The following is a 27117-nucleotide window of genomic DNA, read 5'->3' as shown; positions in this document are numbered from 1 at the left end:
TTTTACATTTTTGAGCACTCATCACTTACATATTTTAAGTACAAGCAGCCTCTTATAGAGTGCTGACTCTCACAAACAAGATGGAGGGAAGACAAGCCAGAGCAAAAATTGGTCCATAAATTATTTACTGTGAAGGCTCAGGAGAGATGCAGCAATTTTGGGTTGTCTGTTGTCCATCTAAGGCAGGGTCAGCTCTCCAAAAAATTAAATCAAAACTGTGCAGACTTTGCTCCTCCCCTAGATCTTCACACAGCAAACACATAACAAACAAGACAAAAACCCTCACCAGAATGCTAGCCGCTGCTCAAGGTCTTTCAAGAAACTCCGGTGAAACTCATAGATAGGGTCTATGTTAGAGAAGAACAAGGACATAAGTCCTTCAGGCATAGCGTTCTCTTTGACTACTGCACTTCGGAACCACTGCCAAAAATGAGACAGAACGAAGTTGACTTTCTTTTCCCATTATGAACATGGTGAAAATTATTAAAGAATTCAGAAAAATAATGGAAACCATTTTTTATACATGTATGTCTATCGAACAGTTACTATTATTACCATTTCCATTTTACAGGCAGGGAACACAATCAGATACAGCCAAATTCTCTAATAATATGAGACACTTCCTGCATTCAGATGATCCACATACTCCAAACAGGAAGCCAAGTTAAGGTGGCTTCAGTATAAGCAGGACTTGTACAGTACACTTCAGAATACTGGCTTGTTTGTAAGCCATCAAACACAGCTTCCCTGTCTGGATGTAAAAGGGAACAAGAGTTAACAGGATTTCCTAGCTTGTTTGCTTATTTCCAGGAAGGGCTAAGTGACTGCATGGGAGTCTGTAACACATGTATTTATTTAAATTATTTTACCCCACCTTTCTGCTTAAAATGAACCCAAGATGGCTTACAATATTAAAAGACAATATTTATATTAAAAGACAATATTTTAATTAAAAATAATAAGTATACAAATACTAAAAAGGATCAAACAAATACCACTCTGAGAAATGGTAAACAAAAGCAACACCAACAACACATTCAGAGGACATCAATCCATTCAAAAACCCCACCCAGGCAGCCAGAACAGAAAGCTTGCCTGAAGAGAAAGGTATGTGTATGCTTGCACAAGGACAGCAAAGATGGGGCGAGCCTGGCCTCCAGTTGGGGGCCGGATGGAGTTACAAAGTCTGGGAGCAGCAACAGAGAGAGCCCTCTTCTGTGTTGCCACCAAATGCACCTGTGAAGGTGATGGGACACAGAGAAAGGCCTCTTCTGATGATCTGTACATATTTAGCTGACATGTTAAGCAACTAAATAAAACTAATCTAAGAAAAAAGGGCCCATCCAGAAACAACAGACTGAAATACTTGTGAACAGAGTCTCCAAGTGTTTTTTCCCTTCAAAAGTTAAGACCAGCTTTTAGGGACCATGATCTGAGATGGGCCTGTTGTGCTGGGAAAGACGGTAATTCAGCCTTCTTCACTGGCACTGGTTCCCCAGTTTAAATCCTTTCCCAATGTGGCTATTTGCTCTGTTGGTAAACAGGTATACTGTATATGGGTTAATTTCTTTGCCACACATCATGGTCCTGATATGAAGCCCCTTCCCCTTCTTTTTTAAAATGTGAAAAGGCTACACTCATGTCTAGTTTTACCCTAGAACTCAATAATATTTTGGATAAGGAAAGGGGAAGAGGAAAGGAAAGGAAAAGAAAGGGTTAAAATGTGTGTGAGCATAATGGCTCATGAAATGTTTCTAAAGTAACTTTCAGTACTGTAGTATGATCAACTGAGTCCCCTTACTGGGAGAAAGGCAGTCTATAAAGAAGACAGCGGGAGGAGAGATGTAGAAAATGAGATTTATTTTGCACATTTTGGAGGTATGCACAATTTTATAGGTTTCTCTTAAAAATAAATCTGCAAACACCCAACTATTAGGTGAACCTTGATATGAGATAATGAAGCGGCCAAGTTTGCAGCTAGCAAAATTTGCAAAGTTCTTAAGTGAACATACGCATATTAACCAGAAAGCAAAATCACCAAAAAAGCAACAACCCCAAAACAAAACAAAATGTCCTAGGAAGATGAAGGGGGCAAAATAAGGACCAGAAAGAAGAAGCAGAAGATTTTTAAATGTTACAGGAAAATATAGTTGATTCAGACACAAACTTAATTATAACATAATTAAGACCACTTTTTAGAGAGAAATCTGTTGCAGGAGCTTTCAGTTACTTACTACAGTTAGGACTTCTAGGTCCTTTAAGTAAGTCCGTTCAGTAGCAAGAATTTCTTTTGCAATGAAATATGCTTTGTCTGCTGGGTATCTCTGAAAAGAATAAGCAAATCCCAAATAAATGAAAAAGAAAATGTTTCTTATTAACTATGAACTTGGCTAAGCTGTAGTAAAATTCCTTCAGATGTAGCAACATAGAAGATAGCTGAAACCATGGTCTCCTACTGAGAATATCTTTAAAATTTGTTTTAAAAAGAACCTTTGAAGCAACTAAGCAAAAAAGGAACATCTGGAATATTAAACCCTGAACTTTTTCTGTGTGCAGGACATTAATAAATCACAGCTTGGTCTTAATCCAAAATCAGTTGTCTAAAACACATTATTACCTGTTACTGAAAACATATAGGCAAGAGCTGCTAGTAATGACCCATTAATAGATGAGATACAAATGAGAGTGTATATTTCAAACACTGTTGGGAGTGAACATTCTCATTCAGACTGAATGGAAATGGGAATCACAGGACTGTTTCTGAATGCACTTCTAAACTCCAAGTATTTTAGTACTTGCAGGAAGAATTTCTGATCCAATCTGGTGGCCTGACAAAGTCTCCTTCCTTCCTTCTTTCCTTGATTTGAAGGCAAGAGGTGGATAACTTGAGGATAATGGTGGCCACAGGTGGCAGAGAGATGCTTTAGCCCTTTCAATGTTATCATTATTTTTCCTCTGCTCAGTGAGAATGATAGTAATTAAGTCCAGCAATAACAGCAGGGTCACAGATCTGTCATCACGGCTATGTGGATGGTGTGGATTGTGAAATAAATGCTCTTCTCTCTCCCTTATTCTGGCCCATTCACCTGTGGCAGTACTGCTCATAACATGGCTGTTTCAGGATTGTATGCAGGCATGCTACTTTGAATGACTTCCATCAGGAACATTAGTGGAAACCACAACGTAATCCAATAAGATAGCAAATTGAAGTTCTGCATTTTATTATATTATGTCTATCAGAAAAGCCCTTTGCACAGAAATGAAACCATATTAAACTCCTAGATTAAGATTCTAGGACATGATGCATAAAAAGCTAACTAGAAAATGGCCACATGACATTGAAATGGAGCTGCAAACACGGTTCTTGCAAAGGATAGAGAGCCCATAGAATTGATTCTCTTCCTAAGTCTGTGTAGAACTGAAGATAAACTATCCATCTTATATTTATGGCTGTTTCCCCCTCCCATATATGATTGCAGGACTCCACACTTCTTTTTAGACTGTTTTACATCTACCATGATTGAATCATTGCTAATAATCAATATGACTGCTAGTGTAGTATTCATATTGTTTGTACTGAAGAACTAAACTGACCTTGCTACCTAAACATAAACCTGGCTCATTTCCATAATCCCAATTTTTAAAACTCAAGTATTTAATAAGAAAGTGTACCTTAAAGGAAATGATCTATTATTAGACCACAACATAGCATTTCAGGTTGGCTGGGTAACTCAGTGAGTTAGATATCTGACTGCGGAATCAGAGTTTGGGAGTTTGATTCTCCGCTGTGCCTTCCAGAAGAAGAGCCAGCCTATGTGGCCTTGGGCAACCTGAATAGTCCTAGATGCCCCTCCACCAAGAAAGGAATAATAAACTACTTTGGAGTACTCTATATCTGGAAGAACCTGGTAGAGCTCACCATAAACTGGAAAATTTTGATGACACATAATTGTTACTATAGTGTTTCAGAGGTTAAATCAAATAGGAATTTAAGATATGTTAAATTAAATCATACAGTTTACACTGCACGTCTTCCTCACAAGATAGGAAGGTCAGTTTATGTTACTGGGATAAACAAGTGGCATTAAGTTCATATCTGATCATTAAAAATGTTTAACAATGTGTATAATGTGGTGTATTTATTTTCCAGAGGAAAAAATTAATTGATTAGAAAGCCATGCAGGAAAACTATTATGTGTGGAGTGGTGCTAAGATATAGTTGTCCTTTTCAAAGTAATTGCAATATGCTACTGCGTGCCCAAACCGAAGTCCAAGAAAGCAACAAAAGCATGAACATCATGCAATGAACAGAAACAGAAGCTTCTACACTTTTTGTTAGAACCCTCACGTCCCCGTGCCTTACCTTCCGTCGTGCTTCATCCTCTTCTTCTATCCTGGCACCACCAACATCACTCAGCACTGGGCTCAAAAGAGGAGATGAGCCCTGGACAGGGATACTCATATTCCCATGAAACTGGGGATTTAAGGTCACTGGACTCTTCATTTTAAAGGAAGACAGCTGAGGACCTAGGCAACACACAGAGAAGAAAATGGGGAAGAGATTGATTGAGAGGTTAAGGACTGATGTTGCTTTTAACAACAATACAGTCAAATACCAAATCCTAACTGCACTTTCAAGCAACTGTTGTCTACTTCAAAATGAAGGAACTACTGTATGAAACATTTTAAAGCAGTCTCTGAAGACAGCAGTGATAATTTCATGTGTTCACACTGCAGGTAGCTGACATTCTAGACTTTTGAACAAGATACACCACATCTTTTCAATAAGATGCACTTCAAAATAATAGCAACTATAATCATTCATTTTCTTTTACTTTGTTTAAATACATCAAGGTATTTGTGCAATATGTTCCTGATGTGTAATTCTAACTCAAGCAAAGGGGGAGGGGAGATCTGGGCAGGCATTACACCTATGAAAAAAAAGAGAACAAGAAGCAGGAAAACATAAAATTGAAATTCCTATTTTCAGAATATAGCTGGATTCTGAATTGATGCAGGTACAGACAGGAAATTTCCTTCTAGAAATGCACAGCCCACACAATGAACTCCCTTCCTGAATCTGTGTACTGTAAGGTAAACTGTCTACACTATATTCAGGGTCATCCAGCTGCTTGAAAGTGTGGTGTGAAGACACAATTCTTTTATTTGTCAAGAAGCTTTTGGGGGTGTGTTTGAGCAGTCATGCTCAAGATAATTGTGTTGTAGCGAGGGTTTTGAAGGAGCTGGAGGGCAGCCAAAGAGATTATTGAGACAGTATTTTAGCACGGTTACAGTGTTTAAGTTAACTATACAGTACGTATTTCATTCCTACTGCAGCTTAACCCTGAAACAAACAAGACATACTGAACAAAATACTGAACTATTTGTCTCAATATTAAACCTCAGAACGTTCCTTTTGCAAGTGAATGCTATTCTCAGTTTCACATGTACACATTCCAAGTATCTTGCAGAAAGAAGCAAAAGTACCGTAAAGATCAAAACTATTATTTTAAGAGGTCTGGTTCTCTAGTTCTATATGCTTCCTGGAACACATACTTCTGAGTTACAGTCTTGCTATCTCTCATTTTCAAGACAAAACTGCTTCACAGTGGGTGCAACTTTAAAACTTCCTTATGACTCTTGCTTTTCATACAGTGGAGAAATGGATTCCTTGTTAAAGCTTTGCAGAGGGCCATAGTACACATGGCTCTTCTAATAGCACTAGTAAGCGTTCCTGCAGGTGTCTCATCACTCCCCCTCCAAATTCCATTCTGTGCAGTTTCAGTAAAACAGCACAACCCTTCGTGGTCTGGCCAACATTTATTCTTGATTACACTATTTATTTTCAAAAGCTTAAGCCAGACTGTCCAAAAATGTGCCCAAAACATGATCTTACGGGCACTGTAGCATATAGATATACTGTACTATACTTTAATGTTGATTTTAAAAGCACCAATTTCTAAAGTTCAAAGCGAGCCAGTTGCAACTCTTCTGCTGCACTATCGCTGAGAATTCACGGCTGGTCTTCTGACTCAGGAAGCAAAGCCTTTTAAAGATCATGATTGCAGCCAAGAAATGGGGAGGCAGCATGGAGAGGAAGTTTTAGCGCATGTGTTCAAGTTAACTAACTCAGGAAGCTAAACAATGTTACACTTAGTCACCTGGAAGAGATTCAGCATATCTGGCATGAAGTTAACTATTAACATTCTTCAGCCAAACTGTCGGATAGTGTATCAGTTCATGCAATTTCCCACCCCTTCTGACTCTTTAGTATCTGCAGACTCCAGGAATAAGCTCCTCTATTTGTTCCTACTGGTTATCTACATTAAAAGAGTGGACGAGTCGCCCAGATAGGTGGGGTATAAATCAAATAAATAATAATAATAATTCTCCAGAGAAAACATGTGAGCAAAGAAGTGTCTAGCAGTGCTCTGCATTTTTTTTCTTTTTACAATGAAAGATACTTCTCTATTTGAAAAAAAGTGCTTTAAGTTTCAAGGCTATATAGAGACAGTGTGAGGGGGTTGTTGAGCTGATATTTCCCAAAACTCGGGGACCCATGTAAAGTACTGAAATGTTAAAAACACTGCCTCGTAAAGTGCCTTGCCACTGAAAATAAGACACGTTACTCACTGATTCTATTGAGGTTTGGATAGATATGTGACAACTGAATAAAGATGCACTTTTAAACAAGGGATGAAACTTGGTTTAAATAAGCATGAAAGCATAAATAAATTTCAAATGTGTTCTCAGCACTGATATACAATAAAATACTTCCTGATACAGAAGAATTAGTAACTGAAATTATTAGCAACTTGTCCTGACCAAAACAGAATTTGAGATAATTTAGAGAGCATGCCTGCACTATAGTTTGGATACATGGTTCACACATCACTTTTTAGAGACAACTGGGAAATAGTGTGTTTATGTCTAAGCAAATACTGTACTAGTATGAAGACTCATTAGCTGTTGCAGAAGATACTATCTTGTCCTGAAGATTTAACGTCAGTTTTCTAGGTCTTTAAAAATGTCTGTCTAGACGATCTTAGCATGTAGAAAAGCAATTTGCTTCCCCAAAAGAACTGCATTTAAAAATAGGTATCCCAAGTAGTTTTTCAGCAGCAGCTTTTGGAAAACAAAATATATTGTTTGTCAGAGAAGAACTATACTGTACAAAAAGGTTATTCAGAACTTGCTCTTCCCACAGTTGAAGGAACAAAAGTAGAACCAAACATTTTAGTTCTTTTTTGATAGTCTGTATCAGTGGTGGTGAACCTTTTTGGGCCCGAGTGCCCAAACTGAGAAAAAAAAAAAACAACGGGCTGCAGCGGAACCGGAAGTGGCAGCGGAAGGGAGAATCCCTGGCACGGAGGTGCCTTGAGACCCCACTCTGGATCTGCCGCCAGCACCAGCTGCTCCGTTGAAGCACTGGCACTGCGACTGCAGCTGCCTCCTGAGGTTTGGCGGTGGGGGGGAAGGAGTAGCAATCTGGTGACTTATGGCTCACGTGCCCGCAGAAAGGGCTCTGCGTGCCAGCTCTGGCACACATGCTATAGGTTCGCCATCACTGGTGTATATCCTGATAAGTATTTATCCTCCTAAAATATTTAGAGAAGGCAAGGTACTGCTAAATGAAACACTGTTAAAGCTAGGAAAGTTCAGCAGTGTTACAGATCAACATCATAACTGAAGGCTAGTTGAGGTCACAATAAACAATAGATCAACATTTTTTATTTCATCCCCTTCTACAAAGAGCTGTCCTCAAACTCAGTCATGTATGTGAGTACTTCTAAAGATCTGCTTTTTTATTAGACAAGAACATAAATAAAATGCACTGGGAAATTGTCGAAATGTATTAAACACTGTGGTAAAGCCAGTATTCTCAAAATGATTACTAGACTCTCAAAATGTTAGTATGTAAGAAACATGAAGGTTCCCCTCATTGTTAAATGCACAGAATTTGCTAGAATTGTAAGATTCTTCCTTCCTCTCTTCACCCTAAATTTCTTCAGAGAATCTCTCAAGTATCACAAATGGAGCTGGGTTTTGGCAAAGGGTGATAGGGAAAGGAAATTCATTCCACCCATCATTGCTCATTTTGTTGGCATGAAATCCTCTGAGTCAGATTTCATAATCATTCCTAGTAATGGAGGCCAGAAACATCAAACTACAGAAAGAGGAAAAGCAAGGGATTGGTGAAACTCTACCCTAGAGAATGGGATCATTAAAGTTAGACAAGACCTCCATTCCTTAATGACTTTAGAATAGGGACAAGGGACAAAATCATATCAGTCCCATTGTTGCAAGGATGAACAAACTATATTCAAAGCAGCAGTTTTCAAAAAGGTAGCATTAATCAGCTGCAGGCAAACAAATACAAAAAGTATTACAGTTCCCTTAACAAATTGCAGCACCAAATAATTTATTTCTGCAAGCAATTTCATATTCACAAAATCTGTGACGGAAATTACTATTAGCCTTAAAGGTGTCACATTACTTTGGTTTTTGTTGTTTATGAAACAGGCAGTATGTTTATGTGATTTTTTAAAACACAAATCTTTTTTAAAAGCTATTCATTTCCCAGCCCATCTTGACAGGAACAATCAAAGTAAACCTAACAGGAGTTACTTTGATGGTTTATATAAAAACGCTATGAGTATTTACTTACCTGTAATGGTCATGCCTCAAGAGCTAGTTTTGTGCATTTGTATTTACAGAACACAGCCCTATGGCACAGCTCCACAGAATTTTAATAAGAGCCTCTCAAAGAGGATATCAAACTGTGAAATATGATTTTGAAAGAGGAGCTTCATATTATAAAGAGAACACAGTATCTTGAGCAAAGATAGTAGTATCTTTAATATCCTTCATACTACTGTATTAAAGGTTCTTGATGATACAACTCACAATAGAGGAAACTGCTAAAAGTGATACCAGTTTTCCCTCTTGAGGATTAATTAGACTTGTGAAGATTTTTTTATCATTAAGTGATATTTAAATGGTACAGGCTTCACCACTGTAGCATTGTACTATTTTGGATCTGGATACTTTTAACAAATACTGTACAACATGGTGAGGATAATTATATCCAGCTAGATTTGTTTAGGTGATAATAACACCAAAAGGAAAGAAAACTAATTCAGTCTGAAGGCCGATGCTTCCCAGGACTCTCATTGACATCAGGGAGCAAAATCTGACAGGTTTAGTAATGAAATGAATGCTGCTAGAAAGGAGCTGATTTTAACATTCAAGTACAGTGCATAAGCTGCACTAAAGTGGGGCTTCTCAAGAGTGCAGTACTGCTGCCTGAACATAAAGTATTTGAGGAGAGTACAGTGTGACCTGATTATAATGAATGAGAGTTGATCACTTTTCAGTTCACTATTGTATTATAGGCTGTACTGTGTGACATTAGGAAGTATGGAGAAGCTAACCATGGTTGGAGTTGCAAAATCCGTTTAAATATATATATAAAAACTGTAAAGCAGTTTTAACCTTAGGCCATCTCTCCTATCAGGCACAGCGAGGTAGCTGTTTTAGGTAACTGAGATTAAGCAGCATGAAAAGGAAGAACTGCTAGTTGGAAAAGGTAGACTTCATGTAGTTTGCCATGCAGATTGACCCTCACCCATTCAGATGGGACTTTTCAGCTCCTCCAAATCACATTTTGTTGCAAAATTCATCAAGAACTAGACTTACAATGGAGGCTCTTTATGAAATTGTCACATCAAAAATTGTACTATGTTCTCAAATTTCAGTCATCATGTACAACTGGAATTAAAAAACACTCCAACAATTCCACAGCTTTTTCCACTGGAGTACTTTTTTTCTTTAAAGCCAATGTCACATCATATTGGCTGAAATCTAGCAGTAAGTCACAACCAGAATAATTTCTTTGAATCGAAGGAACTTAGATAGGCGTTGCTACACCAAATCTCTGCTCATTCAATGGGCCTAACTTAGTTTGACCTACTACTGGATTTCAGTCATTGGTACAAAAATATCCCATGCTGTGTTTTGGCAAACTGCTATGCTGAGAAACAAGAAATGTGCTCTCCAGTTTTCAGTAGTTTAGATCCATTCAGGAGGACACTGGAGTTCTCACTGGGGTGATGAAATAAAAAAAGTAGAAACCTTTGCAAGTAAACAAAAATGGCAAGTCAACTGTCCAGAATGAAAGGAGAAAATTCAAATAGAAAATGGTATATGGACTGGATATGCAGAACCCTTTAATTCATGTAAATATTTGCATAACATATCTAGGTGGGGCAGACGGACTATCATCTAAGTTAAGTGTGGATTACTTTCATATATCTGTCTGCAAAAATAAAGCAGATATGAATAATATAACATGTAGCACCAAAATAATGTATAGCTGTCTATTCTAAAAAGAATGATCACAGACAAAATGGCTCAAGAAAAATTATGTTGTATTCCATGTCACGTTGACTAAAAAAGCTTCTATTCTTTTAAAATTCATATAGTAAAATGAAAAAAGACAGCTTTTTTCCCCGAACAAAACTATAAACCAGAATATTAAAATAAAAGCTAAAAGCATGTAGTAAAATTCATATTAAATGCTTCCTCAGTTTATTGCATGAACAATATCAAAATGATTAGTACAAATCTGTAGGTAATTTCGACAGAAACAGAAGATATATAAAAACAAACATTTATGCTATAAAAATGACAGTGATCAAAAATATGTATATAGAAATTGCAGTCCAAGAAATGTAATTCTTTCCTGAATGTGTAAGCACCAATTTCACTAAGTTACTGGTCATAGCAAGGCACGAATCATTTGGAGAGTTAAACTTTTGATGCATCTGGTATGCTCTGAGGTCAATCCTTTGCAGCTTGTCACCAGCGCAGATAATCTTTATTTTCTGGTGTGCTCCACATACGTAAGCTATGATTTTACCTCACCATGGCAAATCTGCAAAATGTTCATTTTTATTTCACCCATATTCATTTTAATTAATGAATTACTGTGGAGTCACCACTAGGAATATTCTAGGAATGAGCCCTTCAATATCTTGCAAGTCAGGAATGACTTAGTTACCGAAAAATGCAAATATGAAAAACTGCAAAAAAATTCACAGTATTAACTTGTTCACCATATGCACACAATGATACAGGCTGCATTTACTGGGAGGGAGATTAATACTACAAAATAAGATTGCCAATGTGGGAATCAGTAAAAAGGTTCATATAAAACTTTAAATACTGAATGTAATACCTGAGAAATGAAGACAATGTAAAATGACAATAATGGGAATGAATTACCAACAGGTTTTTAAACTAATGTCCCTATAAAAAGTTATTACACACAAATACCATCTATCTGATGTTAATTATCAGTTTGGGCTAGTATACTGTTTGAAAGTGAATCTGAATGCAAAATGAGTACCCATTCCAAATGGGTAACATAAATAATTACTAGAAAATGAGGTTATTTTCATAACTAACTATATATCTATTCATATAAAGATATATATTACTGTGGTAGCATATACTAAATATATATATTACCACAAATTGTGGGCCAATAGTTTTGCCAAAGCTTAACCGTTTACTGTTGTCAAGCTTCAAATCACTAATCTACATTCTTTCTTATACTTTTAACTGGGTCAAAATAAATATGTTTAAATGTAGAAAGAATATAAATTCATAATAATGTAAGAAACTGCATTTTAATACAATAATTCTGAAGTATATAAAACCACCTTCCCATGTGCCATAAAGTGCAGTCAAATACTTTCTCAGTGTATAACAGAGCTAAACTCATTTGTATCATAATTACTTCACCAAGGAAAACAGCTATCACCATTTAACTCCCTTGCCTTCGTCATGTCTCATCATGCTGAATGAGTTCCCTCTATTAATTCCACCCACACTGTCTGACTCATGACCCTGTAGCGATTAACTGCCACTTATCATAACCTGCTACTCACAGCAATCATGTATTTTTTAAAAATGGAATTCTAGACCAGATTTCTTTTAAAAAAGGTTTGAACTAAAGAAGTTACAAAAAAGCAAATTCAACATTTAGAAATTCAGCAAAATAAATGAAAATCCTACAAGATACTATTAGGATGAAAATTAATTTCTTCTGCAGCATAGATGGTTTGTGATTCCAGGAGAATTAGACAATGACAACTTTCTGAAAATACTCTAAAATAACCAGGAGGATATCACAGATCCTCCTCTGTTTCCTCCGGAAGAGAATAAAGGCACTAGTTTTCTACATAAAAGTGAGGATAGGGAAGAGAGATAAAGAGAGTACACCTTTGCTTCCATGCAGTTATCAATGTAAATTCTCCATTTCCCAATCCTATGTCCGCATACTTCACTACTTAAGAAAAGTGAAAGACATAACAAGTTTTTCCAACTAATTGCTTTAAGCTCTACATATCTGTTCCAGCTTTCATCAACATATTGTGAAAACACTGCTTCAAAGCTTGGAGGCAATATAGAATCTGGGTAATGTGCTGTGAAATTACTACTTTAAATTATTTTTAAACTTAAAATCTGAATTCCCAGGAGTTTCTATCTCATATTGACATTACAAACAATTATAGATATATAAGTACTAAAGTACATTTTTCTTCAGAATTTTAATGCTGAAGATTTTAAGGAAAAAAACAATTAAGCTGCAACCATATGGTGGTGAAAATGCATTCCTAGGGTCATCAGATAACTCAGAAATCCCCATCCTGCTGAGGTAATACATAACCTCAGGAGGGGGAGAACTGATCTCTCATCCCCCCCATGCCTCGTAGAACTACTGTACTATGGAGATTTTCACTGTGGAATCCTTCCAGTGTTAGACTTTCTACCTTGACATAGGGACAGAAAGTATGCATAGGAGGTATACTGGTGGGTGGGGAGGAAGAGGACATGTATCCACTATATCTACAGTTATCTCAATGCTGACTACCTCCCAAAAAAAGAAGATGAATTGAGTCATGCCTCAGGGTATGTATGTCTAACTCCTTTTTCTGCCACTCCATTCTATGGGAAAGATTTTCTGGTTAAAAACAAAAAAACAAGATCTGCTGGGTTAAAACCAAATAAAATAAAAATGATTCCATCAATACTTCCATGCAGCTGACCTCAGAGAACTCCATCAAGCAGACACATCATCTTTGGCTTGCTTTCTAAGAATCCTACAAATGGATTATTTGAGAAAGGCACAACTTTCATGCCCATTCTGGAAAGTATGCTTCTTTTAAAATATAGCTATTTATATACAAGAAACTATTAGAAAAGTCACTGACAAAGTACAGATTTTAAAAAAAACTGGAACATTTATTCTAAGACTCTCATTCATGTTAGGTCTTTAAATAGGTCTTACACAAAATGCAGTGCTCCCAAATGTTAAGAAAATAATTGTTCAATCCTACCAAATGAACTAATCAATCCAGGAAAAAAAACCCTTTTATAAAATAGTAAGACAAGTAACTCTCTTATGCTGAGAATTCAGAACTGAACTGGCATATATACTTTGCTCAAGAAAAGAAATGCAATAATCTCATGTGACTGTTTAGCATTCAAAAGTATTGTAAGAGCTTCTACCATAAAAGTCAACAGATCACAGCCAATAATTTCAAGAATTCCTACTCTGCATCACCAGTGATGTACAGTATATAGTTCCTGAAATAAACCTCTTCTGCAATATAACTGGCCAATACAAATAAATAAAATTAAGTGATTATCTGCAGTCTACAAAGGCAACTGTTCAAATTACTCTGCTTATGATACATTTTCATGGTATTACCATTACAGGTTTAAAGGGGAAAAATATCCAAGAATTAAAAACTATGTTCAATATGGAGCCCAAAGAGCCATGTGCAAAATATATTTCCCACCTCATCCCCAGAACATCATGACCTGACCCTGTGGAACTCTGGCCCATTTCTTTAAGAAACTAAGGACAGAGACATCAGACTTATTATAAAACAACATTCAAAATTGGACTCTATTGGATTATTATGTAAGATGCTATTATAAAGTACAGTAATATATTTCTTGCTGACAATTTATTTTGAGCACAATAAGCACTGTTGCCACTGCTAACAATGAAACCAAATAAAATATTTTGGAAACTCAGAAGCAGAAGATAAACTAAAAGGTATCCTAAAAGTAATCCTTCCACTACACTGAGGTGCACAGTCAAAAAATTAAACTAACAAAAATGAGATCAGAACTATAGAAGTTTTTTTTAAGTGTAAGAAATCTAGACCAAGTATTAACACAGTTATCAATGGGTATTCCAATGAACAACACTCTGCTTATTTTCAAGGTGATCTGATGAGTCAATGTGTTGTACTTTCTTCTCGTTTATACTGAAAGTTATGATATGACCGTGAAGATATATGAACTTAATTACTTTGAGATTCCCTCAACCATAAAAGTATTTTAGTTTATTTCTTGTACACGGTCTTGTATTCATGATTTAGGATCAATTCTCGGATGTTTATCAGAAGACCTGGAAGAACCAGGTCTACCATCTCTCTAGCATTCTGACATGGTATTCCAATATTTTAAATATGAATCATTTTATGTGCTGCTTTCAGAGTGGAATATGTTTATTCACATTCTTCCAATATTTATAAGTGTATTCCATGAAGAAGCACATTCCTGAATTAAAGCTGCAGCAAGCATTTTTCCTCAGAATTTCTCTGGGCCAAACAAACCTATCATATAAATTCAGTTCTGAGCCCCTTCGTCTAGTGTAACTGTTCTATTAAAATAAAGTCAATATAAGAAGGAATGAAATAAGCCAAGCACATTTTCTGTATATGTACTGCCTAATCACTGAAAACAAATCCAGCAGTTTGTAATTAACAAAATGTTCCATAAGTTCCACAGCAACACCTTACGTGCATTGAAAGCATTTATGATAGATCAACAAATCAATAAATCAAATAAATCAATAAATGCAGAAAAAAGTTTCCACTGGAAACTTTTTTCTGCATTGATTTTATATATTTCAAAGTACTGTATCTTCCATGCAACTTACATTCATCTTCATTTCAATCACTATGTGTCTGCAAAGGCAAATGTGTCTATCTCTTGCCACCTAAAGATCAAATCTCAGGATATGTAGGGAACCTGAGGGCATTTTTTTACTATTGTGGATTAAGCTGACTCGTACAAAGTCAGATACAATGAATGCTAGCTGTGATGCATTATCTTTCACTACACATGGTATAACAAACCTCTGGAATTAAAAATATATATTACAATGCAGTGGCTTTTATATACCACTGATACCTATTACAGTGGCTTTTATGTACCATTAATACCTATTAGTATTTCAATTATGAAGCCTTGAATAAAATCAGAAATATAAGGCTCAAGAAAAGATTAGCTGCAATATTCAACTATAAAATCCACTCACTGGAATGACTGAGGCCAGAAATCAACAAAACACTTACTTTTAAAACTTGAATCTAGACAGCACAAGTGAATGTGCCATTTTTACATAAAATATTAATGGCTTGTATATGTGCTTTCTGTTTTGTCTTCTTGGGTGAGATTTTTCAGATTATTTTGAAAATCAAGAGTGAAATTCTCTCCAGCAGCCTGAGCAAAGGGATAGCTGAAGAAAAGATTTATATCTAATGGTGCTGCACTTTCTGAATCCCATGAGTCATCAGTACTACTAGAGTCTTCTGTAGTGGTAGGAGGGTAGCTTAGTTGTTCCAACTGATCAATAATGTCAGTAAACTGAAAAGCTGAACTTGACTCAGAGCGAACTGAATAAGCTGGAAAATTCACCATAGAACTAGCTTCTGAATGATTAGCAGAGCCATAAGTGTGCAAAAAAGATGTACCATTTAATGTCAAATTATTGAGAGAACTGCTTTCAGATCTATTATTAATAAGTGAACTAGTTTCAGAAGGACTCAGAAGACTCTGCATTCTACTTGCCTGAGCTTTAACTTCAAATAATTCTGAGGTACCTGACGGCTGCTCATTTCCATTGAAATCGCTCTCTCTTTCAAATTCGAACTCATCATCTATGTTCATATCTACTGCTTCTATGGAATATCTGTCAGGACTTGACTGAGAAGATACTGTATTTTGTTGCAGAATTTCTTTAGTTAAAGCAAGTGAATCTGAGAGACGCTTAGACAGATTTGAGTCCTGTAAATCTAAACCACCATACAAATAAAATGCTTCAGATCCTCCAGCAAAAAAGGAGATTTCTGCTGGATCATCATCAATGAACTCTTCTGAAACCTGAAGCTGGGAGTTAACCAGTTTTACAAGTGGGGCACCTCTACCTTGAGGCTGGTGAAGTTTGTCAGCAATGGTTATACCTGTGGTAAAATCATCCTCATCATTGTCATTTTTACAAGAAGCCCTATTTAATTTTTCACGCTTCTCTACAGCTACATCTAAACCACAGCTATTCTCAGTACCAGAACAAATGGGGCTGCAGTTTTCTGCAACATTGCAAAACCCAACACCTTGGAATGACTGCAGTATTGGTGATCCAGGCTCCTGTAACACTTTTTTTCCAGTTTCTTCTGATACCCCACTATTTCCTTCTGTGGACAAGCTCCTTGTATGTGACATTCTGGGCTCCAAAAAGAAGGTATTACTCTCTGTGAAAGCAGGCAAGCTTGCCATGTTTGTGGATGATAGGTTATCCAAAGGGAAGGATGAATATGTACATATATTAGGTCCAGGGGTTCTTAACCCTTCTGTAAATGAGACACTCTGAGGGAGAAAAGAAGAAAGACTTTTATTAGATCAACTAATTAAGCACACAAATATGCCTACATGAACTGGAACATAAACATGTAAAGACATCACATGACTTTACGAAACTATAATTATATGTATCTATTTTATATTGATTTGGTTTTACTGGTCTTTGACCGTAATAAAATATTCATTCATTCACCATCACATGTACTTGATGAAACGTGAATCAGAAATTCAACCATGATGCCTAGTGCATCCTCATGAGAGGATTTGCCCTTATTTCCAGGACTTAACAGACCTGACTTGCCTCTTGAGAATCTGCCCTTCTAGAAGTGGCCAGGAAGAAACAATACCCCATTTTCTCTTGTATATCATGATTCCTATAGGAATGTTACAGTTCTTTTATCATGCCAGTACTTCCCTATATTAATATAAATCAAATAATTTTATATCTCAATCAAAGCAGTAGACAACAGCACCAAGATTATTAAGAAATATTTCTTGCTGCAGGTATCAAAATAAGGACACTGATAAAAGGATAGTCATTCTGAGTCAAAATTTATTACATCTTAAGTGACTACATCTTTCCCTGTTATGTCTCAATCGTGTGTAACTTACAGTGGGGTCTTGAGAACTTAATCCGTATTGGAAGGTGGTTCTCAAGTCAAAAAGTCTGTAAGTCAAGTCTCCATTGACCTACAGTGCATTGAAAACCGATTAATCCCGTAACAGGCCGTTTTTGTTCCATTTTGTTTTTTTTCTGGTCTATAAGTCAATTCTCAGGCTGCAAGTCAAACCTAAATTTTGCGGCCAGAGAAGTCTGTAACTCAAAAAGTCTGTAAGTCAAGCCGTCTGTAAGTCAAGGGTCCACTGTACTGTCATGCTACATTATTCATATGGATATACTGTATATTACTTCAGTTCTTTTTCAGTCGTTTTGATACACATGGAGTTTATTGTATAATGTTCTTTATCTGAAACAATAAGTTTTTGTACTAAAATGTGAAAGATACAGTATCACATGGCTGCAGTGGAGGGCTTAGGAATTTATGATGTAGCAACACATATATCATTATTATACCAAGATCCATGATTCATCAAGCAGCTGCCCCAAAATAAATACAGTATTGGTAAACCTATGTAGCAACCGCATTCTCCAAGAGAGGTAAGTAGTTTCAATATAAAGTTTCTGCACTGAAAATTATACAGGGCAGAATCATGTTCAGATACACAATAGTCCAAAATAAATCATGCAAGCACTGGGAGGCATTGTGAAGGCTGTCTATCATGTCTTACATCATATTCTGCTTGCACAACCAATAATGTGACCAGTCACATAACAGGCTGTTGGCAAACCACCAAAACTGCTCATCTGATTGGTTTCGGCCACCACTCCTCACTACAAGGTTCTCACTCTTTCCTATGTACCCCCCCTCTCATAAGGTTTACCCGAGACTTTGTGCCCTCATCTCTATGGGACTATAACTCTCATCATCCCCAGACAAGATCACCTGATTATCTTTAGTCTAAATAGATATGGGACAAGAATGGCTTAGTTCATTAGATTGCCTCACAGAAACTGGACTGCTTAATGGGGCTACACTAACTTGTGAGACCAGTCCAGATGGCTGGAGGATTTCAAGACACCTGACACCATCCTTGATAAGGTTATAGCAGAGTCAGGCTTCACTGTTTTCCCACCACTTTTAATCATGGAATTTACACGACTTTGGGCTAAGACATCTTGCTGGTAACACAAAACATTGGAATAAGGGCAATTAAGATACTGCTGCACACAATCAAGTCACTTTCAACTTATGATAACCCTAAGAATTAATGACCTCCAAAAGATTGTGCCATTAACAGTCCTGCTCAGGTCTTGCAAACCAACAGTCCAGGCTTCCTTTATTGAATCACTCCGTCTCATATTAGCTTTTCATTTTATCTATTGCTTACCATTCTTGTCTTTTTCAGTAAGCCTTGCCTTCTTACACTATGCCTGAAAATTATAGTGAAAGATCAGGCTTAATTTGATCTAGAATCCATTTATGTATCTTTCTGGTGGCTCGTGTCATTTGTAAAGCTCTTCTTCAACATCACATTTTGAATTAATCATTTTTCCTTGTCAGTTAAAATAAAAATATAAGGAATAACAGGCCACAAATTCCATCAGTCTTCCAGCTGTCCGGCAGCAACAAATACAATCTAGAGATCCTTGGGACTTCCACAGTGCAGGTGGATGCCTGCCTTCCTATTTGAAGCAGCAGTAGCATGGGAAGAGCATAAAAGTAAAGAGAGCTAGTCTAACCACTTTTGGTTTGGGGACTTTCACTCCCTTAATTCTGCCTGAGGGGTTCTTCATGAATTCTACAAATGTCCTAAAATTACAAAAATCCCAGTCCTAATAGACAGTATTTACTCTCAAAAACATCACATATTAAAACATCATAGTTTTTAGATAAGTGCTATACATAATAAATTCCTGATTGGTAAAAATACCATGAAATATTGAACATGAATTGCATCCAAATGATTGTGGAGTTCAATCAGCATATCTAAGGGAAGTAGATTTTAAAAAAGAAGAACCTTGTACTTCTAAAACAATACCAACCCTAACAAATGGCAGAGGTCTGAAAGTAAGAGGACTTTCATAAGCAGTCTATGATATAGTATGGAGGTCTGCCTTTCAGAAATACTTAACATTCCACTGGACATGCTCCAAGGCCAACCTGCTCTGCACCAAGACACACGCTCAAAATCATAACATTTCAGCAACACTATGAAAGTTAAAAACAACCTCAGTTTTTAAAAACTACTTTATTAAAAATGGGAAAAGGTATCATTAAAGAAGTTGACTTTCATTATCCTTGTGATCATGATAATTGACACATACTTTTATTTCAAGACTAACCTGTTTGGGGGCATCAGCAATCAAGGCATGAGCAGACATTCTAGTTTTGCTATGTCTCCTGTAAATGAAGAATATGCTATGAGTACTCAAGAGGTTATCCAAACATTTTATCAGCAAGCCTATATATATTTGTCCCTAGAACCTTTTAAATACCTCCCCAATAGAAGTTTAGCTGCTAGAAGTCTCCAGTGGCAACCCTTATTTAAAATCCTTGCCTTGTTTTGTTCCCAAAAGTGCTTTTACAAAACCAGAATTTACTTCCAACCATTTTCAGTTTCTGGAGGAAGGGACTATGAGGCCCTATAGTAAGTCCTAGAGGCAGAAAATTGGCTCCTGGGTCCACCAACCTGCCCACCTTATTATATATAAAAATGTACATTTTAAAAGTTTTGCCAGCTAAAAAAGGTTATTTCAAAATAATAAAAGTATACGAGCCTCAAAAAATTTGTCATCATTGATTCAACATGCATAGTTGCCCCGTGGCCCCTCGCTGGGAGAAAGGCAGCATATAAATGACACCCAAAATTAAATAATTAAATAAATCCATTATTTATAATTCAAAAGCATAAAATAAATCATGATTTGTATCTTGAAAGCAAAAGATAACATAAATGGACATATAGATACTGGCTTCAGATTACACAGATGAACTATATTTCATTATCAGAATGGTAACAATAAAATTTATAACAGAGCAAATAATTTTCAAAAAATTCAGAAAGTACAATAACATTATTTTAAATCCATCATAAGCCAGCCTAACAGAAATATGTATGGCCTGCCTAAAAGTAGCAAAGATGGTGCCATCCTGACTTGTTTAGGAACTGAATTTCCATATTTGGGTTGTTGTTGCAAAAGAAACTGTTCCCTGTCTATATCAACCTAACTTCTCTTAGTAGTGCATATCACACAGCCTTTGAAGAATGTAAATATATTAGCCTCAAAATATTAAGAGTGATTTAGGTAAGAACTAGAACTGTGACTCTAGCCTGGACTATTTGTGGAGCCTGCATAAGATCAGAAAGCAATCTGGTTGATGCATTTTGTGCTATCTATAGTTTCTCTACAACCTTCAAGGGCAGCAACATGTAACAGACTGCAGAAACATAAATGGGAAGTGATTAAGGCAGCAAAATTAGTGTTACAAAATAAGGGAGATTGGTTAAGAGCAGTGATACCCAAAGAATATCCATGGGTCCCAAACCATTTTAAAATTACAAATCTATCCTTCAGAAGCAGTGCAACCTCATTCAAACCAGTATGTACTCCCAATATTGAATTGGCTTGTCTACTGCCCAATTAAAGCAGCATTTTGTCTGGATTGAGACTCACACTTTTAATCCATATTCAATACTCCAAATTACTGCAACCAGATAAATGGTGCAAGACTCCTCCAGCATTGTTAATATAGTTTAGAAACAGTGTTAATTATGATACTCTAGCCCTAAAATCCAGATGATCTTTCTCAGTGACTCTGGGTGGATATTAAAAGGCACCAAATATACAACAGAGTCCAGAAAAAAACCTAAAGGCCAACAGCCCAAATACAACTTCCAAGAATGCTAAATCAAATGAAACTAGGAAAAGCAGTGATACATTCCTCTGTCCAATTCTAAGTGCAGGTTGCAAGAGTAGGGATGAGTCTTCTGCATTTTACTGAAAGACCTAAAACACAAAAGAGGCTCTCTTTCATGTAATTAATGTTCTTTTATCAATTGCCAAAAGAGAGCTTCTTCTGCCTCCTATTGCCTACTGGATTTAATAAAGACAAGCAATAGAGGGAGGATAGAAATGTCGCCATATCTAGTACTTTTAGTTGGAGGGGAGTCTTTGACTGTATTTTTGCCTTTATTTGCTTGCTTGCTTTTCTTGGTTTTTGGGACACGGAGCTATGCTGGGTCTTTCTTTCTTTCTTTTTTCTTTTTTTGCAGTTAGCAGCTGGTACAAATGTCCAGGGAGGAAATGGGATTTTGAATCAGCAAGAAGGGCCTGGATTGATTGAAATACGTTTTGCTTCATTAGTTTGCTGAGTGGTGTGCAGCCTTCTGGTGTCCTCCATCTTGGATTGTGCTATCTGTCTCCCTCGTGTCTCTTTCGGATCTCCTCACCGTTTGCCTTTTTTCTTGATCTTTTCAGAGATCCCCCCTTTTTTTGGCTTTTGGGGAACTGTTTTGTTTGCTTCTGCAAAGGGTGCAGAGGGGTGTGCTTGCCTTGCCATTGCTTTTGTAGTTTTTTTTGGGGGGGGGTTAGATCATTGCCAGAAAACATGAATAAGGAAAACAAACACATACATCCCAAAACACGCAATCCCTTTCATGAAAAATGAAATAACTAGTGCACAAAGCACAAACAAAAGAAGCACATACCCCAAAGAAAAAATCTGAAACAAAACAAATATGAAACGTTTCACTGTGCACACCCCTAGTTAATATCTCCCAACACAATCAGTTTGGAGAAAATGAGTTCTCCAGATGTTGCTGGATGACAATTCCCACAATCCTGTAGCACTGACTGTCACTTAGGGCAGATAGGAGGTGCAGTCCAACAACATCCAGGAGACTACAGATGCCCACCCAATGTATACAGCAATGAACAAACACATAAGCAAGGACGCAAATAGCAGATTCTGCCATACCTTGCAGTAGGAGTTTTTAAAAAACCCCACTTCTCTCTTGTCCTCAAATCCATATCACCAAGTTTAAGATGCACAAGATGGCTTGAGAAGTAACTATAACTTCTTCTAGCCAAGGACAATTCCCAGTGAAGTATTAATATTTTTCATTATATTCAGTGACTCTGGTAAATAAAATCTCAGGTTCTGAATCTAAAATATCATAGAAGAGCTAAATTCTGAATGCAAACAGAATTTCATTATTACAGAATAGGCTAGGAAAGACACAAGATAACCAATGAAGGAAGCTCTTCACATATAAAAGAGTTTGTTACCTTTCATATGGAACTTTTTTCAACCCACTTTCTTTAACATAATCCACCAACTGTTTCTGTGTGCGCCCACTATAAAGAAATAAGAAAAAATATTACTAAAAATTGATAAAAATTCTGGGTTTTGGGCTAAACATTTGGTACTCAAGGAATAAGATCCTAAATCTTTAATGTAAAAAATTACATTCTTTGACATTTTTCTTGATTCCTTTTTCCAGAATCAAACAAACTGGACTACATCATACCTGTATCTGAAAGATGATCCTCTGCTGAAGAACACAGCTTTTGACTTTGGTTTTGGCTGATCAAACAGCCTGAAGAAAGTATGATACTCAACACATATTTTCCAGAAGTTCTTGCATTCATCTCTACTTCCTAAAAGAAACTCCAGAGTATCCTGATATGGACCCTAAAATTGGAACACAAGGTAGTCAAATATGCTAGCTCCTCTCCTGCAAGTTGAAACAAAGTAACCGCCTAGAAAATTTAAAGCAATTGTGGTCTGATCTGCCTATTTCCACCTGAGGCAGATTGCCCAACTACATCCTATCTTGACACCTGTCCCTCGCCATGCTGGTCCATGCTCTAATAATCTCAAGAATAGATTACTGCAATGCCTTCTATGTGGAGCTTCCCTTGAGACTAATATAGAAGCTTCAACTTTGATATTGGTTACCTGTCTGCTTCCGTATCAACTTCAAGGTGATGGTTCTGACCTATAATGTCCTGAACAGTTTGAGACCTCAGTACATGGCAGAACGCTTACTCCCATCTAGAACTGCCCATCCCACTTGCTCATCATAAGCTGAAGGCGCTGACCGCGATAGAGGCCCGGAAGGAACAAACAAGGAATCGGGACTTTTTGGAGGTTACGCCCCGCCTATGGAATGATCTACCACCAGAAATCTGTCTGGCTCCCTTCTTGATGTCTTTTAAGAAACTTTTTAAAACATTTTTATTCCAGCAGGCTTACCAGAATCAGCCAATTTAAGATCTTGTGAGATTATCAAACTTTTATACTTATTGCTGCTTGTTTGGTCTATTTTAACTGTTTAATTTTAAATTGTTAACCATCACTGACAGAATTCAAGACCAAATGATCACTCCTTCAGTGAGGCAGCTGTAAGTACTGAATTACATTTCCTTCTATGACTAACTCCTGAGTAACCTCAGCTGGCATATGCATGAATCAACTTTTGAAGGAAACCGTAGTGCACATTCTACAGAAGTGAAGTTATGGAAAAGAAGGTACCACAAACAGATACAGTAATATCCTGACACAAAGGTAGGATAGGCACAGAAGGCACATATAGTGGGTGAAATCCAGTGGCAGAATTTAAACCCCATAAGGCCAATGATGCCATCACATATGTTGTTTTTCTCAAATTAAAATTTCTGATTACGCCGCTGCAGGATCCAAGCCTCTGGATCTCTTGTTGTGGGGAAGTGATTAGGGATCATGGGCTGGGGTGGGGAATTTTTAAGTTCTAAAAACTGCTGCAGTAGCAATTTCAAAATCTCACCAACACTGTTCTGTGGCCCCCAATTTATTCCTCACAATTACAGAGATCCCAAGGAAGCAAAGGAACATTTCTGCTCAATGTTCTACCAATCTGATTCTGTATTTTTCTCACTACAAACATACAACTCCAATGTTGATTATTTCATAATCCATAATATCATATTTTATATATTTAAACACCATAACCTCATTCTTTTACAAGCAAAACTGAAGATACACATCCTTTATTAATATGAAAACTTCAATTCAGAGAATAGCTGATTTATGCAAAAAAAAAGCCCACACATGAGCTCATATGTCAATAAATTTGAAACTGGAAGAGACAAGAAATCACTTACATGAACCTCTGGGTGAAGTTTGATAAGGAATCTTTTCCTCTTAAAGCTTATTTTTCGGATTTTGGACCAGTTGAAAGTATTGATTTTTGTATTACCCTATAGTAAATACAATGTGAAAGTTGAGGAAAAGTATGTAATGTTTATGATATAAGCAAAATAAACCCATGAACAGATGTGCACTGCCAAAGTTATCTAACTGAATTATTTCCTTTGAATCAGAATTACAAACAATTCTGAAGTTCCTTGTAAAATAACAAGATAATTGAAGAAGACTCCACTACATCTAAATGAACTTCAAGAGTTGAAAAGCAGGGTTCCATACAAACTGTAGAAGTACAGTACAGAAACTTCAAAGACGTTGCAGGTTCAAACTTTTGCTACACCCAAATGTCATGTTACTTGTTTTATTCCTTCTCACTCTTCCTACTTGAATGGGCAATCTATGCTGCACATATTCTATTACAAATTAGACCACTCTATTAATTTCAAAGGGAATGTGTTCAACAAATTGTGTGCAGAGATACTTTTTCAGTTCAAGTTATTTGTAAAGGCTATTTCTCAGGCAGAATTTAGTCCAAAAACACAAGTTTGCACATTTATGCTCCATAGATACATGCAAGCAGGCAGATACATGCACAAGAGGAAAGGAAGCAAAACCTTTCTAAGGAAGCACTTGTCTGCATATGTGCACACAGAAGGGTGATAGAAAATGAAAGAGTGGGACACAAGAAATAGGTGGGCACGTGCAGCTGCTTTTGTGCGCACGCATCTGCCTATACCACCTTATGCTGCCTGTCCTCATGGTATGGCAGTGGTGTAAGTGGGTACGCACGTGCAAAGAGAGAAGGTTGCAGCAGTGGGTCCAGCATTATGAAACATAAAGTAAAGCCCAAGTAGTGGTGTGCACATATGTGGTTTTTTGGGCTGCAAGTTCCAGAATTTTCCCTGGAGAATTTTTGGAAGTTGCAGTCCAATCCTGGGATGTGCTGCCTAACGAATTCTGGAAAATGAAATCCAAAAAATGCATATGCACACATCTAGTTTTTTTTTTATTCCAAGTCCAACTACTGTTCTGGCATGAAAGAAAAAAAAAGCTATGGCAAGTTCAGTACTCAAAACACTTCCTTTTTTGCCTGAGTTTACTGCAATGCTGTCCTCAGTATATGCTGTATATTTTGTTAATAAAACAAAGTGCTTGGTTTGAACACTGCTGTTGTGATTTAATCCAAGAGGATTCAAGTACAGATTATGCCACTACATTCCTGCCTTAGGCCTCTTGGTCAAGGTATCCCATTGCTTGATATTCAGCAGATATTAGCAGCTAACAATCCATTGGAACTGTTCGACTATAAGTTTAATTTAGAGATCAACCCAGACCCTTTCTGAATGAGAGGGAAGATAGCCTTAGAGATAATCATGCAATCTTTTGGTATAGTAATAAATGTATTGAAGGTGTGGAAGTTGAGGATATGCTGAAGTTTGGTGTCCCATTTGGGAATGATAAAATTACATAAGAAATTCTGAGAGAAGGCTTGGGGACAGATCACCCCCTTGGAAAGGAGACAGTGCCTGATACAGTCATTGAAGATGTGTGTTTCACATGGCATGCTGGTGGGATACAGTGGTCAAGATTTTCTTAGCCTTGCTGGTTTGTCTTTTTGACACAGTGGTAGAAGAGAACCTACAGTACCCCTAGACACGAAAAATAGTGTCCTTTGGGAAGTGGAGGAAGAGAAGTTGTGTGGTTGGTGTTGTAGCAGGAGGCCAAGAAAGAACTTGAATCTCAGCTTAGTGTCATACCAATAGGTGTAAGAACCTGTCCAGAAATTGTGGCATCAATACTGAGGTGAACCTTGAGACAATAAACAAGATCAAAGGCCTAGACCAGGTCACTGAGAAAAACAGAATCGGTGGTCAAAGGACTAGAGGGATAGAGACTCTATCCTGAAAGGGATAGAGATGAGAGTTCTGACATTGAACTCAGTAATGTCTCAGTTAACAGTGAGATGAAGGTAAGTACAGCTGCTGTTTGTGAGCCGAGCAGGCTCAACATGTCTGAATGGAAGACACATGCAGCTCATGGGTGAAGAGGCAATGCAGAGCAGACAAGTAGAATTGGCACCAAGTCAGATTCTGAGATCAAGAAGATAGCCTAAGAATAGGTTACCAGGATCAAGCTTGAGACATGAGAGAGGGTTCTATCAGTTCACCATCTGAGTAGAAGACAGTGGCCTGGACTCAGGATGCTGAAGGTCTGCCCCCTGTGCTGGTGGAAGCAGCAGGCTTAGGAGTAAGGACACATGAGGATCTGAAGATTTTGGCATCAGTGGCAGAGTCTTATCTGAAGAGGGAGCTTAATGGAAAGCAGTGCTCTAATCCGAGGGGACGTGTTCATCCTTCTTGTCCTTTTTCTTCTTGTGGGCTGGTGAGTGAGACTGAGCCCATGTGCAGACAGAGTGATAGGTGCTTGTTGATCCTAGCTGGAGTTGAGTGTGACACAGAAGTCTCTGACAATCCAGTTGCTAAAGACTGGACATGCAACCAGTTAGTAGAGGGAAGCAGCCTGGAGCAAACTAAATACAGCCGAGGCATTCATTCATCATTGGGCTGCCTGCTCTGATGTCTGGAGGGATTTTTCCCAAGAGGAGATCCAGAGGTGTAACTGCCTGTTCTAAAATACC

At 37.2% G+C, this 27117-nt stretch overlaps 1 protein-coding gene across 5 annotated transcripts in view; it reads right to left on the bottom strand.

The window, feature by feature from the left end:
- FARP2 (FERM, ARH/RhoGEF and pleckstrin domain protein 2) overlaps positions 1-27117 on the bottom strand; it is a 104368-nt gene that overhangs the window by 21538 nt on the left and 55713 nt on the right. For all 5 annotated transcript variants that reach the window (XR_013543024.1, XR_013543025.1, XM_020786311.3 and 2 more), the window contains 8 exons: positions 24437-24532; positions 22822-22985; positions 22580-22648; positions 19634-19691; positions 16482-16734; positions 4364-4527; positions 2235-2324; positions 287-420 (listed from right to left, as the gene is read on the bottom strand). Coding sequence is in view for 3 of the 5 variants with exons in the window: in XM_020786311.3 (XP_020641970.2) it covers positions 287-420; positions 2235-2324; positions 4364-4527; positions 16482-16734; positions 19634-19691; positions 22580-22648; positions 22822-22985; positions 24437-24532 (1028 nt within the window). In the remaining 2 variants the exon portion in view is untranslated. The remainder of the gene's footprint in view (positions 1-286; positions 421-2234; positions 2325-4363; positions 4528-16481; positions 16735-19633; positions 19692-22579; positions 22649-22821; positions 22986-24436; positions 24533-27117) is intronic.

The sequence above is a fragment of the Pogona vitticeps genome, chromosome 3 (genome assembly GCF_051106095.1).
Source record: "Pogona vitticeps strain Pit_001003342236 chromosome 3, PviZW2.1, whole genome shotgun sequence".
In the NCBI taxonomy this organism is placed as follows: Eukaryota; Metazoa; Chordata; class Lepidosauria; order Squamata; family Agamidae; genus Pogona; species Pogona vitticeps.
This window is presented reverse-complemented; position numbering and strand designations above follow the sequence as displayed.